The sequence below is a fragment of the Xenopus laevis genome, chromosome 2S (assembly GCF_017654675.1).
Source record: "Xenopus laevis strain J_2021 chromosome 2S, Xenopus_laevis_v10.1, whole genome shotgun sequence".
Taxonomy (NCBI): Eukaryota; Metazoa; Chordata; class Amphibia; order Anura; family Pipidae; genus Xenopus; species Xenopus laevis.
In genome coordinates, this window is record NC_054374.1 from 43945209 (window position 1) to 43960071 (window position 14863).

A 14863-nucleotide genomic window follows, 5' to 3' on the forward strand; every position below is an offset into this window, starting at 1 on the left:
TCCCCATAGGCTAACATTGACTTCGGTAGCTTTTAGCTGCCGAACTAGGGGGTCGAAGTTTTTTTTAAAGAGACAGTACTACGACTATCGAATGGTCGAATAGTCGAATGATTTTTAGTTCGAATCCTTCGATTCAAAGTCGTAGTCGTAGTCGAAGGTCGAAGTAGCCCATTCGATGGTCGAAGTAGCCCAAAAAATACTTCGAAATTCGAAGTTTTTTTACTTCGAATCCTTCACTCGAATTTAGTGAATCGGCCGCTTATTGTTTAAAAAATATATTCATAATTATATACATAGAAGCACAAATGCATACATGTGTTGTTTAATACTCCAGAAATGATCGAAATATACTGTAGATAAACAAAGCCACCAGAAAATTTTTAAAAATCCTCAATCCCCTTATTCTTTGTGTGACTGTAGGCTCACGCGCAAGTACACATATGTACAGATACAGCTTCTGAAATGTCCATTATTTAAGCTTTTTCTTGTATCTTTCATTTTAAGACCAGTTTTGTGTTGCTGAAACAGTTTGTTCCTGGGATTTATTGAAGCCAACCCTTTGTAGATAATCAGCAGCATCTTTGTAGCCTTGGTCAAAGAATTTATTCAGCATCTGTAGATAGAAAGCAAGTTGGTTATTGTGTTTCTTCCCAGCTCATACAATGATAGGGGCAGCATACCCTTGCTCAACATGAGTGAGGTAGATCATAAGAGTAACAGTGCAGAGACAAGTAAGAGTCCATTATGCACATGGATTTTCTGTGCACTGAAAATCTAATTATCTACCTCGCAAGGGTCAAACATGGAGGAGCTTCAATTTCCCATGTTTTACCTGTTTAGCACAAGAAACAAAAATCATAGTTTTTGGGATTAAAACAATAGGCAAAAATAATAGTAAGTAATTGAACTCATGTGTTAACAAGGAAGGTATACTGGCCCTTTAACACACATAGTTCATCAACCACTTGCATGTTGCTCCCCATGGTCTCAAAGCAGGTGCTTATTTTTGAAATCCTGGCTTGACGGCAAGCTTTAATTGCATAGAAACCATTTGTACTGCCAAACAGAGCCTCCCATAGACTCCCAGTACACATAAAGGCTATCAATAGTCAATCACAGCCCATATTTGTGAACTTTTTGCATGCTTCTGTTGCTCTCCAACCCAATATACTGTACTGGTCATTTAAAAAGTACACACCAAATGACCTGCGTCTGTGAACAGATGTTCTGTCTGTACTCCCTCCCCTTATGGCTCTTGTCAGCACTGAACTGTATATCCTCTCCAGTATTATCTGAATTTAACAATGGGCAGCAGAGTTGAAAGATTTTTTCTTAGATTATATATCAGGTACAAATCTGAACCATTCTCAAACAAAGTAATTCTTAGCTGATTCACGACACACTTGTCTCTATCTCTTTCCCACACTCGCAGTGCTTCATGTTATGTCCTATTCCTATACAGTATTTTATAACTTTATTTTTTTTAAAATATAATTATTTTTACAATGATTTTATGGACATGTTTTAAACCACAAAATAAAAACATTTTAACAGTACTGCCCTAGGTTCCAGCCCTCAGTAACCACATAAACTTGATATAAACTTCAAGTTCACAGGAGAAGATGTGAAAGACAGCAAACTTCGATTTTTGAATTGCGCAATACTTATCAGCGGGGACAGGGAACATTGATATTGAATTATACAGTAAATCCACTCATATTGATCAGTATTTGCTGTTTGATTCCCATCACCATCTGGAACATAAACTGAGAAATATTTTATGTCATTTTTTTAAGCTTTGGAGTACAGACTGTACCAAAACAAAATAAGGTCAATAAAAAAAACAAAATGAGCAACAAACAGAGGCGAGGCACATAGCAGGTGAAACAACATAGTCATACCATACAGTATGTGGCTGGAACATAAGAATTTGCAACTAACATTTCACTCCTGAGTTTTTCAAACCAAGCAAGACCCAAAGACAGAAGTTGTACTGCTCAATAAGAGAATGGCCAACATAGGAGGACTGACTCCTCAGGTCAAGGTTCAGCAGTCTATCTACATGTGAAGGAAAACTCCATTGAGGACTGTTATATGCATAGTTTTAACCAAGAAGTCAGAAGGTTTAACAGGGGGCCAAACTTGAACAACCATCCCTAAAAAGAGAAAGGGGCCTGCAACACTGCTTATCATCAACAATTTGATATCCTTACCCTGGCGGTTTCACAACACTTCTCACTTCCAGTTATGTACATTGAAGAATTAACAGCTGCCTCAATGAGGATCTGAATAAGTTCAATGGAACCATTGTGATTGGATGTCTGTGACTTTACTAACCTAAAGGGTTTAAATGATGGGAAATCCCTACTAGTGATAAGCGAATGTGTCCTGTTTTGCTTCACCGAAAAATTTTTTGAAACTGTAAAAAAATTCACAAAACTCACACAAAACTTTTTTTTTATACGCGACAATTTTTTTACGCCCACAACACTTTTTTCTCATTCCAAATGCATTAAAGTCAATAGGCATTTTTCTTGTGGTGACTTTCTTGTCTCTATGACTGCTTTTTCTCTGTAACCATTTTATCTTGGCGACTTTTTAGTTGCGGCAAAATTTTTGGAGGCAGATTTTTGTAGCAGTTTTGGGAAAAAATTTACAGATGGCGAAGTGCGGAATTTCTCCACAAATCAATGAAAAAAAAAAAAATCACTCATCACTATTTCCTACCACTCAGTTGAACTAAAGACAATGCTCAGAGTGGTGAACATTTTCAAGAAAACTCAAAATGTGCAGACTTTTTCTGCTAGATACTGTATATTCCTAAATTTCTCTGTAGGGAACACTCTCTCAACTGCTTCAAAAAGAAACTAAGATCCTACCTTTTTAACATTATGTACAGTGCCAAGAACTTTGTGCGCTCTTGCCCTTCTATTTATGCTTGTGTGTTATCTGTATGGTATAAAACATAACTACATATAATCCATGGAGTGGTACATTAAAAGGTAATTCATGACTTACCCTGACTGAGGGTGGAAATAATGCATGGCTCACTCTACTGAGGTTCTCCATTGTGAGCTGAAAACTTGTGTTGCATACGTGTAAGTAATGATGACAAAGAGGGCTGTCCCGTGGACAAATATCAATTTCTCCAGAAAAAGGAGACACAGTTATCATGGACCTTTTGCCATAGTGAGGTTGAAAGCTAGTAAGTCCTCCGTCAATATATTTCTGTGAAGAGAGAAGACCACCCTTACAACTAATTTAAGCTATTTTTAATATATACAAAATAATCTGTTCCACTAATATTAAAATCCAACATGTTATTTTATGTAAGGCTATACTGTATGCTGCAGGGCTGCTTCAGTTCTCATGCAGTCTTTACCAGAGCAAAATGACTTGCATTGTTCTGTGATTTTGTGACACCCAAACAATGGTTTGTCTCACAACTACATGTCTGTACTGTGTGTGCTACCCAAGACTCCCAAATTGCATATTACAGGCTCTACCCCAAAGCCCAGTTGGATGGAGGGGTATAAAACACTCTCTAGCTGAAGGGGCAAAAAAGCAGGGACACATTGTTATTGTACATTATTGTTAGATCATTACCTAAATTAGTCATAAAGGTTATAGATTCGCATGAACCAAATCGTAATTATTAAAATAGCATTATATCTCAGCAGGACAGTGAAAAAATACTAATGAGGAATAGTTTATCCACCGTGGTTGCCTCGATGACTCAATCAGAGATTGACGACTACAGCACAGCTTCTTCTTTCAGATTCTTTACTAGCTAGTGGTACTGTAACTATCTGTGTAGTTGATTTACTCACCTATCCTATTACTTGTATAAACCATATGTGCATTCTTGTTCTGCCTTACAAATAGCAACACTCTTATCTCTTTAGCTCTTTAGTGCAACAATTTTTGGTTACATCTTCTTTTTGTCTTGTTTTTCAACCTATAACAAATGTTTCATAAACATGTACTCACCACTCCTCGGAAAGAAGGAGGGACAAGACCACAGTAAATAGGAATAAAACAGCTACATATGAGTGCCTGTAAAAGTTAAGAAAAAATCAACATGCAAATGAGAATGGGTATAATAACAAAGACATGTTAACTTGTTATTTACAGTGTGACAATACCTCCATACATATAACTTTTCCACCATCTGGAGAGTCATGGGGGTAAATTTACTAAGCGGCGAAAATACACCAGCGACGGCTTCGCACCCATTGCTACACTTCGCCAGGCGAAAATTCTCTCAGACATCGCTAATTTACTAAAATGCAAAGTTTCGTCCAGGGCGCCAAATGCTGGCGAATTTTCGCTAACGTTACTTCGGCGAAGATGCACTAGCATTGGCTAATTTGCATACGGGGGGAAATGATAAAGTTGAATGCACGTATATGTTGCAGCAAATACATTACATTACACAAGTCCAGGGAACCTTAATAAAAAAAAAATAGAGTTGTTATAATGCCCTACACATGAGCCCAGTGTATAGTTTATGTTCCATATGTTAGAAAATGTAGGGGGGAACCCAGGTACCCAAAAAATTTTTACTGACTTTTGCAGCCTATCACCCTGAAAAAGTGAAAAGACGCCGGGGTTTTTTTTTCAACAAAAAAAAATTGATGAAGTCCTATTGCACTTCCCCATTGCATTTCGACTGGTTTGAGCTGCCGAAGGCAAGTCTGGCGGAACAGCTAACGTTCAGTAAAATCCGCATCTTAGTGAATATGCGCAGTTACGTCCGTTCGCCAGAGCGAAAATTCGCTGGCGTTAGAGTGTGCAGTTGCGCAACTGTCTATCTCCTTCACTAGCGAAGTTACGCCTGCACCTGTTAGTAAATCAGCGAAGTACCAAAATGACGTCACACTGGCAAATTTTCGCCAGCATTAGTCACTCCGCCCTTTAGTTAATTTGCCCCATGGAATCTTCCTATTATTTTCATGGATTTTGGACTAAATATAAAACACCATATTGACACATCTAAAGTAAAATATACGCTTGTTCTACAGTACAAATTCTCGATATCCAGAGAATGGGAAGTAAATGTAGTATTCAACAGATAATGCACCAACATAGCTTTTACAAAGTATTTGTGTTTATAAAAATGATACAGTTGGGGTGAAGCCACTACACATCTACTTACAAGTACATTAGATGGCATTATAGACAGAGATCTTTTTCCCCATAAAAAGGATCACTGCACCAGAGGCCACCCCTTTAGACTAGAGGACTTAATTTGAAGCAGCGTAGGTGGTTCTCTACAGTGAGGACAGTGAGGCTGGGAAATGCCCCAGGGCTTTGGACAAGTATAATAAGTCCAAAATATAATATAATAACAAGTATAATATCAAAGGCTATTGTGATGCTAAAATATACAGTTAGTAAAGATAATGATCAGGGACGTAAATACAGAGATACAGTAGACTCTATGGTTTAATATACATATTTAATATGTTGTAATAGTTTAAATAAGAAATCGGATCTTTTATAATGATTATATTCTTTGCTCTGCACAAAAAAAGTGCAGGTTCTCTAGGCTTGTGTCCTTTTGTGATTGCTATTGGTCCAATAATAATGGACTTTATGATTATTTTTAGTAAAACCTTGTATTAAATCTATGTGAATAACAATTAAAAAAAATAGTCACGCTATCGAGGAATCTTGAAAATGTATGAACCCAGACAGGTAAAGAGCATCATTGACCTCATTAGATTACAACAGTATTTCATTATAATCTGGCCCTCAAACATTTACCGACTAAATGAAAACAGCACTGCCTCAAAGGTGGTTTGTCCCAGAAAAAATTATCACTGGGCATGGAACATGCAGAGTGCTCTACATCACAGAACTGTGAACCAAACTGGGTACCAAAGCATTATTTGCCACCCCGGCCCCTCCATAAATTTTTATCATTGGTGAAAACATAATGATGCATTAATTTTTCCTTTTTGGAAATTGGTAGCAAATGTAACTCTAACTAAACAGAATCAAGAAAAAAATAGTGAACAAAAAATAAATGTCCTTTCAAAGGATCTTATCAAACCATTACCTGAATAACTTCCTCTTTTGATTTGTAATCAGAAATCAGTATATTTTTTCCATCGGATAATCGTGTAACGCCAACATAAAGACGCCCAGTAGCCTTCTCATGTGCATTGTCAGGTAAAAAGTTCCGTAAGGCATTTTGGAGAATTATCATTAAATTGAATTTTGACAGTAAGGGCCCAAGTACAAACTTTCTGGCTTCCCTTGCAGCTTCAAAGATGGTTTTCTGCACCTGATCTGAACATAATATGTGATATGTGTGATAAATAAGAATATGAAACAAAATGTACAACCATTACTTGGAAAAAATACAAAGTACTAAGAATGTACACAGAGAAAATCATAGGAGTGTTAAAGTTAAATTAAAACACTTGAAATGAAATGATATGAAATTTGTGAGCACTAGTTTGATATCTATGGCAGATATGATGTGGTCATCAACGCACTCCCTGAAGGCAATTTCATGAGTAGGACGGGAAACACATTCTTTAATAACACGCTAAGACAGGTATAACATCCTGCCTGGGCTTGAACCAGTTATCTGAAGGTTGCTATGTAGTCTCCTATAATATATTGTTGTGCTATACAGGTAGACAGCTAAAACCCTGATTCACGGCCATGGGTATCCTTGTATTTCCTGGTAGGCATGGTGAACTGTTGCTAATATGGCCATAGGTGATACATATTGGCCATTAGTCTGGTTATATAACACCCTGCTCTACACTGACTCACTGATCATCTTATGGTGATGAGGATGGGCAAAACTATATCTAGAGGTCTCATTATTTATATAAAGAATAGTTTCTGAAACTGCAGAATGCCAACAGCAGTTGGACATAAAGGTTGCAGCCTCGCAGTCCAGGCTATCCTACAGATACGGACCTTCCCAGTACAAAACAACATTCTCATTTACAGCCTAGTCTTCTTTTCTATACATACAATATATACATGTGTTGCTCTGCGTAAAACAATTGTAAACTGCCACAGATATATTTTCTATTTAAAGCAAATATTGTCTATACCCTTTTCTTTATGGAGTAGCCTCACAGCCAACTACTAAACTTTCATTACTTAATTTCTTGCACTGACTATGATCTGTGTTGTGTTTTTTTCCAGCAAAGGACATTAGCATCCTTTTAACATGACATTAAGCCTCACTATTGGCAAATGCATATTTTTTGTAGAGGTTGAGCAGAAGAAAAAGGTTGCATTTTTTTCTGAAACCGGTCATTGTAGTTGTTTATCACACCTTAGTGGATGCCTATGTTCTCACGACAAAGAATCCTACGCAAACAGAGAGTTGATCGCAAAGACATGGCATTAGCAGACACACTGGCCTGCTGTTTTTCCCAATAAATGAAGTTCTTTATGAGAGCTGATGAAAGAAATTGTTGAAAATATACTTTAAACTGCTTAGTAAGCAGCCAATCTGCTTAACAGATATTAACGCAAGACAAGCATAGTCAGTAACATATTTTAATACATCTGCTTTTGTTTTATCAGCATGAGAATAGCCTAAATCCAACTCCTATTAAAAATGTGATGCCAACTATGAAAATTCTCTCAAAACTTGTGTTGGTGGTTTGGCAGCCCTATACATTTCATGTGTATGTAATTCTATAAATGGCAGTAAACTAAGGATGTGGAGACCTGAGCATAGTAAGATATTTGGAATTAGGTCTAACTGGTGCAATTCATGGAAATACGTTGTTTTTGTGAAATCCTGGTAATTAGCAAAATTTCCTTCAAGCAGGTGGGTTGGGGTGCAGCTAAAAGGCCATTGAGCGTCAAATTCTTATTTTCTGTCTTGAATATCCCAGAAGCAATAGCAAGGTGAAATCTACAGTCATGTAGAACAAGTAATACAGTTGCAAATTAAACATTTAACAATCATTTAGTGGCTTTGTCCAAGGAACAATTAAAGCTGAATATAACCAAAGCCACTGTGGAGATGTCTGGGATATTTTACAGAATAGATACCACATTGCTGAGGTTCACCTGCAAACTCTGTAGGTTTATGAAAATGACTAAGCACCTCTTCAGCCAAGGCAAGACAGTGGAGTTACTGGCCATTATATTTGGCTAGATCATATCCAGTTTGTGGTTATCCAAGTAGGAGCATGCACACTGGAAGCTGACCTGGTCCTGATTTCCAATGCACATGCTCCTAGTTGATGAAGTTTAACAGTTAGGGATGGTTATTGAGACAGAAATACTAAATATTTTACATTTTACAATATTTTGTTATGTCAGTTTGAGATGTCAGACGGTCTTTTACGCAACAATTTATTGCCTGCTGTTCATAAGCTCTTTCTATATTCCAGCCTCTTCTTTTCTCTAATGTTCCTTCATCCTCCTTTTTCCTTCCACACTCTCTTTTACCAGTTTCTATTTTACTATTCAATTCATGAATCTGCAGATATATGGCTGCTTTGAGCTCTAACAAGACTTTTTACATAGAAAAAAACCATTAAGTTTAATCCAATGGAAAATAGAAATGTTTAAAATATAACCGATTTAAAATTCGGTACAGTTTTTATGTATTAGAGCTAAATGCTTTTCAAAATAACTGACTCTGGCAAAAAGCGGCAAGTAGAAAGCGGGATAGCGAAGAGCAGCTTGATTATTTCAGTAAAGAACAGAGATTCTATCTGTCTTTCAAAAAGCTACAAGTAGAAAGAGGGATAGTGAAGCACAGTTTTTTCTTTCAAAAAGATGCAGCCAGTAATTTTGTTTAATTTTCTGCTAAACCAACTGGTTGGATGTAGAATGAAAGATATACAGAGAATACTGTATATTTTATTCTACATCCGACCAGAAAATGAAAACTTATTACTGACTTATCTTCTTTGCTAACCATTGCTTTACAACCATGCATTCTGAGAACAGAGATAAAGTGATAATCAAATATATAGTATAGTAGTAGTCTGGCTTTCAATAAAATTATCTTTTTATAAATATGTATGAAATTAGAACTTTCTTCTGTTGTGATTAGTCTGAGCCACATTAATAAAATTCTTACAGAGTAAGTAGCGTCAATCAGAAGCCTTGTGGCAGTAGCAAATTATTTACCTATATTAATTCTCAATACAACAGCTGCAGCAGCAAGAGACCCACCGGATGCTCCATACACCTTGGGTGCCGATTGCATCAGTTCAGGAGCCAGATCCCACAGTGCTTTTACAGCTCCCATCTGATACACTGAAAGAAAGCCACTACCTGAGAATGACAACGACTGAGGCATACACCCAGTTTCTGCCGGTTTAGGCATCGCAAGCAGTCTATCACTGCATGTAGGATCAAGCAAGTAAATTCCTCAAGCAAAAATGTATAAAGAAGGTTTCTTCTGAAAATCAATCAATTCAGTAATCCTCAGTACGGGCTTGTCTGTAAACACCCTTATCCAGAATAATCCATTAGCAAAATAAAAAAGTTAGACTCTTTGTTTACTCCTAATTGCACTGGTATGCAGTAATTGATAATTTAAATACCACACATGCTTCATCAGTTACACAACAGCATGTCACCTGTTTTTCCTTATGTGCACTTGTGTAACCCTTCATAGGTCGGTTTATCTACTGCAGTTACAGGAAACCATTGCTGCAGTGCCGGCTGTCTGCAGAATACATAGGGAGTAAGTGCATGAAATGATACGGTGGCACTTGCTGCCACTCACAGCTACATCTAAGTCATGTGTGCTGTCCCCAAAACAGCTGTGAATAAGGAGAGATCAGACAACTCAAATTAGATATTTAATTATACTCCAGAAATCACATCTGAGTGCAATGGAAGCCAGTTGGAGTCATATATGAACAATGGGCTAATTTTGCACCTAGGCAGTAACTGGTATCAACCAATTATACATTTGCTTTCATTTTTCTACCTGCAGCTCAAGTCCAAATTTGGCCAGTCTTCATTAAATGCCCGCCAGTGCCAAGAACTTGTATCTAATATGCTGTGTATATGGTCACACTGCAATTGGGCCATTGTCTGTAAACAGGAGCCCTACGGCCATGTCCAGATTGCTGCTTGTGTTTCAATGCATGATAACCCACTCTCACTGCACAGATATCTATAATGGTGAATGTAGATTTATAATAAAACTAGGTGTATTAGTCTACATTACATAGTAACATAGTAAGTTAGGTTGAAAAAAGACACATGTGCATCAAGTTCAACCTTTTAACTTGATTATAACCTGCCTTACTGCTAGTTGATCCAGTTGTGTTCTCAATACAGCAATCTTGGAATTAACCGAGGGCCAGGGTAATAATCTCAACCCATAGAAAAAAAATCTTTGAAACAGGACAGGAAGCTGAAAAAGATCTAGTTGTACCTGCCAATAAGCAATTGGATATGGAAATTTTTGCAACATCGACATTCCAGTCTATTATTTTGATAACTGAGATTGTTCTACTATATGTGTGGCATGCAAATGCAGCCAGTTGGCATAAACTGTCCATGTATTAAAAATATTGTTTCCTAATGATTCCCAAAGAAGGTTGTCATGCACTAGATGTGTGCAAGCAGTCTGTGCAGTGTGACCACATTCCAGACTGAACAGGTTCAACCAGGCTTGTCATCACATAATTTGGAAATGGTTGAGGGAAAGGCAGTTGTTAAGTTACAGGGACCCATGGAAGTCCTAACTGATGCAGTTTCATATACAGTAAGTGGAAATGGGGACGTAAAGGCAAAAAAATAAAATCCCATTTTTACTCTAATGAAAAAGTAATCTATCACCAATTCTCCAATATACTTTAATTAAAAAATGTCTACAGTTTTTATAAGAAACCTAACTCTATGCAGTTAAATTCTGCCTTCGTTTTACTTGCTCTGACTGCTGAGGATAGGAAGCTTCCAGTCCCCTCTCCATCTACTTGCCAAATAGCCAGTATGTGCCACCCATTGCCTTTTCTGCCTTCTCAAATTTTATTACAAGTGCTTGCCCCCTCCCCAACCACTACCTGTCTCCTTTAGCCTAATTTAGTTCATCCGACATAAAAGAAAATGTTATGGCAAATGTCCTGCATACACAAAGTTAACATATTCAAAACTTTTATAATTACAATTCAAATTGCAAATTGCAATTCAAACGAGTATATATCTCAAATTTATATTCTCTGCCCCTGTGGTACGCACTCTAGAAATGTAGCACAAGCCAGATGACTAAAAGACCTGGAGGAGAACTGATATCTGCTACCTTGTTTCAAAAGTCATAAAAAGAAAACTGAAACCCGGAAGTCGAAAGCCGGCATTTGATGTTTGTGGGCGCGGAGTGCAGGAGAAGAGCTCAACCCACACCCGTCTGCCACCCGCGAAGAAGAGTGCGAGATCGGCACAAACCCTAAACCCGCGGGTCCCACGGGTATCGGGCACATCACACTACTGCTTTCAATTGCAATTTCAGTCACACATACTGTAACTTGTGATTGTTGTATTAAAGTACATTGGAAAGTTGCCTAGAATTATAGAATTATTTTGGGTGCAGTTCTCTCTAAATCTACAGCAACTTGTATGTTCATTTTAAAAGTTAAAGGGATTCTGTTACAGTTTTTTTTTAAAAAGCATAATTTAATACTGCTGGTCCAGCAGAAAATCTGCACTGAAATCAGTTTTTCAAAAGAGCAAACAAATTTTCTTACATTTCATTTTGAAATCTGACATGGGGCTAGATGTATTGTCCATTTCCCAGGTGGCCCCAGTCATGTGACTTGTGCTCTGATAAACGTCAGTCACTCTTTACTGTTGCACTGCAAGTTGGAGTGATATCACCCTCTCCCCTTTTTCCCCAGCAGCCTAACACTATAACAATGGGAAGGTAACCAGATAACAGGTCCCTAAGACATGATAACAGCTCCTTGGTGCATATGAGAATAGCGCTCAATAGTAAAAATCGATGTCCTACTGCTACTCTTTCAGTTACATTGGGTAGGAGAAGCAATAGCCTGCCTGAAAGCAGTCCCATCCTTCCTGAAAGCACAGGATCGGGCAAAATGACCTGAAATGGCTGCCTACACACCAATATTACAACTAAAAAAATATATACTTGTTGGTTCAGGAATAACATTTTATATGGTATTTTAAATTATTTGCAGTGTAAACAATGTAATTTATAAATAAAAACTACACCATAAAAACCATGACAGTATCCCTTTACAGTAATAATCCGTACAATACAGGGCTCATTTATGACAATGAGGTGAAAAAGCCCTGTTGAGGCCTGTAATGTCTGCTGCTCTGAATGACTCTGGCAAACTTGGGTAGGGGATGGTAAGGTACTGGAGGGTGGATGTAGGCAGTGATCGATTCATTGGGGCAGTTGCAGTTCTGCATTAGAGGAATGTTTCAGTTTTGTGCTCTGTGCACACTGCCTTAGAATACACTGAATAACCGTTACATCAGGTGCAGTATTACCACAATCATTTTGTGATAATGAACATAAGAACACCCAATAATCTGACTGCAAATCAATTCAGTGGATGTGCCCAGGTGAAACAGCATTATATTAACAGTCAATAGAAGATCTGCAGGAGGCTTTAATGGTCTAAGACAATTGCAGTTTTAGTTTCAAGGTGACGGCAGTCAGGCAGACAGTTGCAAATCCAACAGCATCTCTAGAGTTGCAATGAAATTAAATATACCTCTAACTTCCAGGCATCATGTAGGGTGAATCTTAAAGTAAGAGTTCAGTGTAAAAATAAAAACTGGATAAATAGACAGGCGGTGCCATATAAAAAATGTTTATAATATAGTCATCTATAAAGTCTGGAGTAGCTGGATACTGTATGTAACATAATAGCCAGGACTCTACTTCCTGCTTTGTAGCGCTCTAATTCTTAGTTATGACTCATGTTACCCCCCCTCAAGTTACTGATTGGTTACTGTCTGGTAACCAATCAGTGGAAGTCAAGAGAGCTGCAAAGCAGGAAGTAGTGTTCTGGCTATTGTGTTAGACATCCAGTCACTCTAGTCTTCATAGATTACATTTTTGGTTAACTAAGTATATTGAAAACATGTGTTATTTTGCACAGCCTATCTATTTACTCCATTTTTATTTTATACTGAACAATTCCTAAACTGATTGCAGATATTTTGTAATTCTATCCTGCTGACTGGCGCTAGAAGTTCATGACACGATTTGCAGTTCTACTTAGATTCCGTAGGAAGTGATTTTTAGCCGCTGAGTGGGATCACAGCCCTCTCCAAGAATAAGTGCTGAGGTGGATCAATTTGGAGCTCACTGTGATTCAGACCATTAAAAACAACATTAACATGAGGCCTGGGATCAAGTGAGTAATAAGAGGCTCTCAAGCTGCTGTGAATAGTTTGTATGCACTCAATGAGGTTTCAGTTATTAAGCAGGCTTGATAGCTATCAGCGGTGAATCATGTTTGCTGGCCTTTGGTAAGGTTTACATTATATGGTGTACTAGTTGCTTAGCTCAGAAGGAATTGCATTGTGGAAGCCGTTAGAAAGGAAACTACTATTCTTTGTTGTAACTGTGACTATGTCCAATTTCTTTGGATTTATCATGAATAATTTGGTGACGGGATGTACCATCAGAACTTACTGTTTTTTTATAAATATTATTATATACTTATTACTATTACTATAACATGCATTTATATAGCACTATAGCAGACCTACATGTTGACCAGCTGGGTGTGATTAGCCTCAGGCTGCTAATCAGTAGCCCTTAAAACCCAGGCTAGTCAGTCTCTCAAAGTTGGCTAAAAGAGTTATAAATGTATAAATAAATGTATAGACGTCTATGTATACATACACACATACACAATTAGGTCTGTGATATGTCTGCCTTTTCTTTTTGCTGTATTATTATTGCTGCTGAAAGCTATTTTTGTTGTTTTTTTAAGAAAACTGCCTTTATTTTGCAACCTGTTGCTACCGGCTGAAATAAAAGCCATTTTTATTCAAAAAATAAATTTGTTTTTAAAGGACACTTACTGTGTGGGAACCTGCCATAAGCACCAATATCCTGCAGCACTGTACAACAGATGGGTGTATACACAGCTTACTACGTATTAATATTTAGAGGGCCCATCTCAAAAGAGCTTATAGTTCAGATAATATTGTTTATATAAAGCATATTTGTGGCCAGGGCCACTACAAGAATTTGCAGGGTCCTGTACTATAAAATTTTCTGGGCCAAGCCTGCATGTAAAAAAAATACATTGGTGGTTCCGCCCCCCCTCCTACAAGTAAAAAAACATACATTGGTGGCCAGGCCTCCCCACAATTTCTAGTTTGCAGAGAGGCCAATTTACAGACACCTATAGAAGTTGCTTATAGCAACTAATAAGATCTTTCATTTTCTAACTGGTAGTTAGATTCAAGAAAGACATAGTTCATTTTAATGCAATGTTCATTTTCCTGAGGCTTACTCACTCTTTGGGGAGTAGCAGCTCAGTTTTGTCACTGAGCACTAACACCGCATAATACAGAATGATAGTGAATGGTTGGGAAAAATTTTATAAAAATATCAAACTGCTGAGATTCGCAGAGTATGACACACATAGGGAACATAAGGCAGCATAGGGAAGGCAGAATATGGCACACATTGGGAGCATAGGGCAGGCAGAGTATGTCACAAACAAGGAGCGTGAGTATGGCACACACAGGCAGCATGGGGCAGGCAGCGTATGGCATATAGGGCAGGCAAAATATGAGACACATAGTTGGCATGGGGCAGACAGAGTATAGTGCGCACAAAAGGAGCATAGGGCTGGCCAGAGTATAGCAAACACAAGGAGCATAGGGCAGGCAGAGTATAACACATACA

The 14863-nt window shown here is 37.8% G+C and overlaps 1 protein-coding gene across 3 annotated transcripts; it reads right to left on the minus strand.

Annotated features, from left to right (window-relative positions):
- Positions 1 to 478: 478 nt before the first annotated feature.
- pnpla1.S (patatin like phospholipase domain containing 1 S homeolog) lies at positions 479 to 9522 on the minus strand. 3 transcript variants are annotated; one of them, XM_018249160.2, is made up of 5 exons: positions 9133 to 9522; positions 6065 to 6297; positions 3991 to 4056; positions 3019 to 3228; positions 479 to 1766 (listed from the first exon to the last, which is right to left on the minus strand). In XM_018249160.2, exons 1-5 carry the CDS (start codon positions 9329 to 9331, stop codon positions 1698 to 1700), a joined length of 777 nt encoding a protein of 258 aa, XP_018104649.1. In that variant the 5' UTR covers positions 9332 to 9522; the 3' UTR covers positions 479 to 1697. The 3 variants fall into 3 exon arrangements, with proteins under 3 accessions (XP_018104649.1, XP_018104650.1, XP_018104648.1); XM_018249161.2 differs by having other exon boundaries at positions 479 to 613; positions 9178 to 9521; XM_018249159.2 differs by having other exon boundaries at positions 479 to 613; positions 9133 to 9518.
- Between the last annotated feature and the right edge of the window lie 5341 nt (positions 9523 to 14863).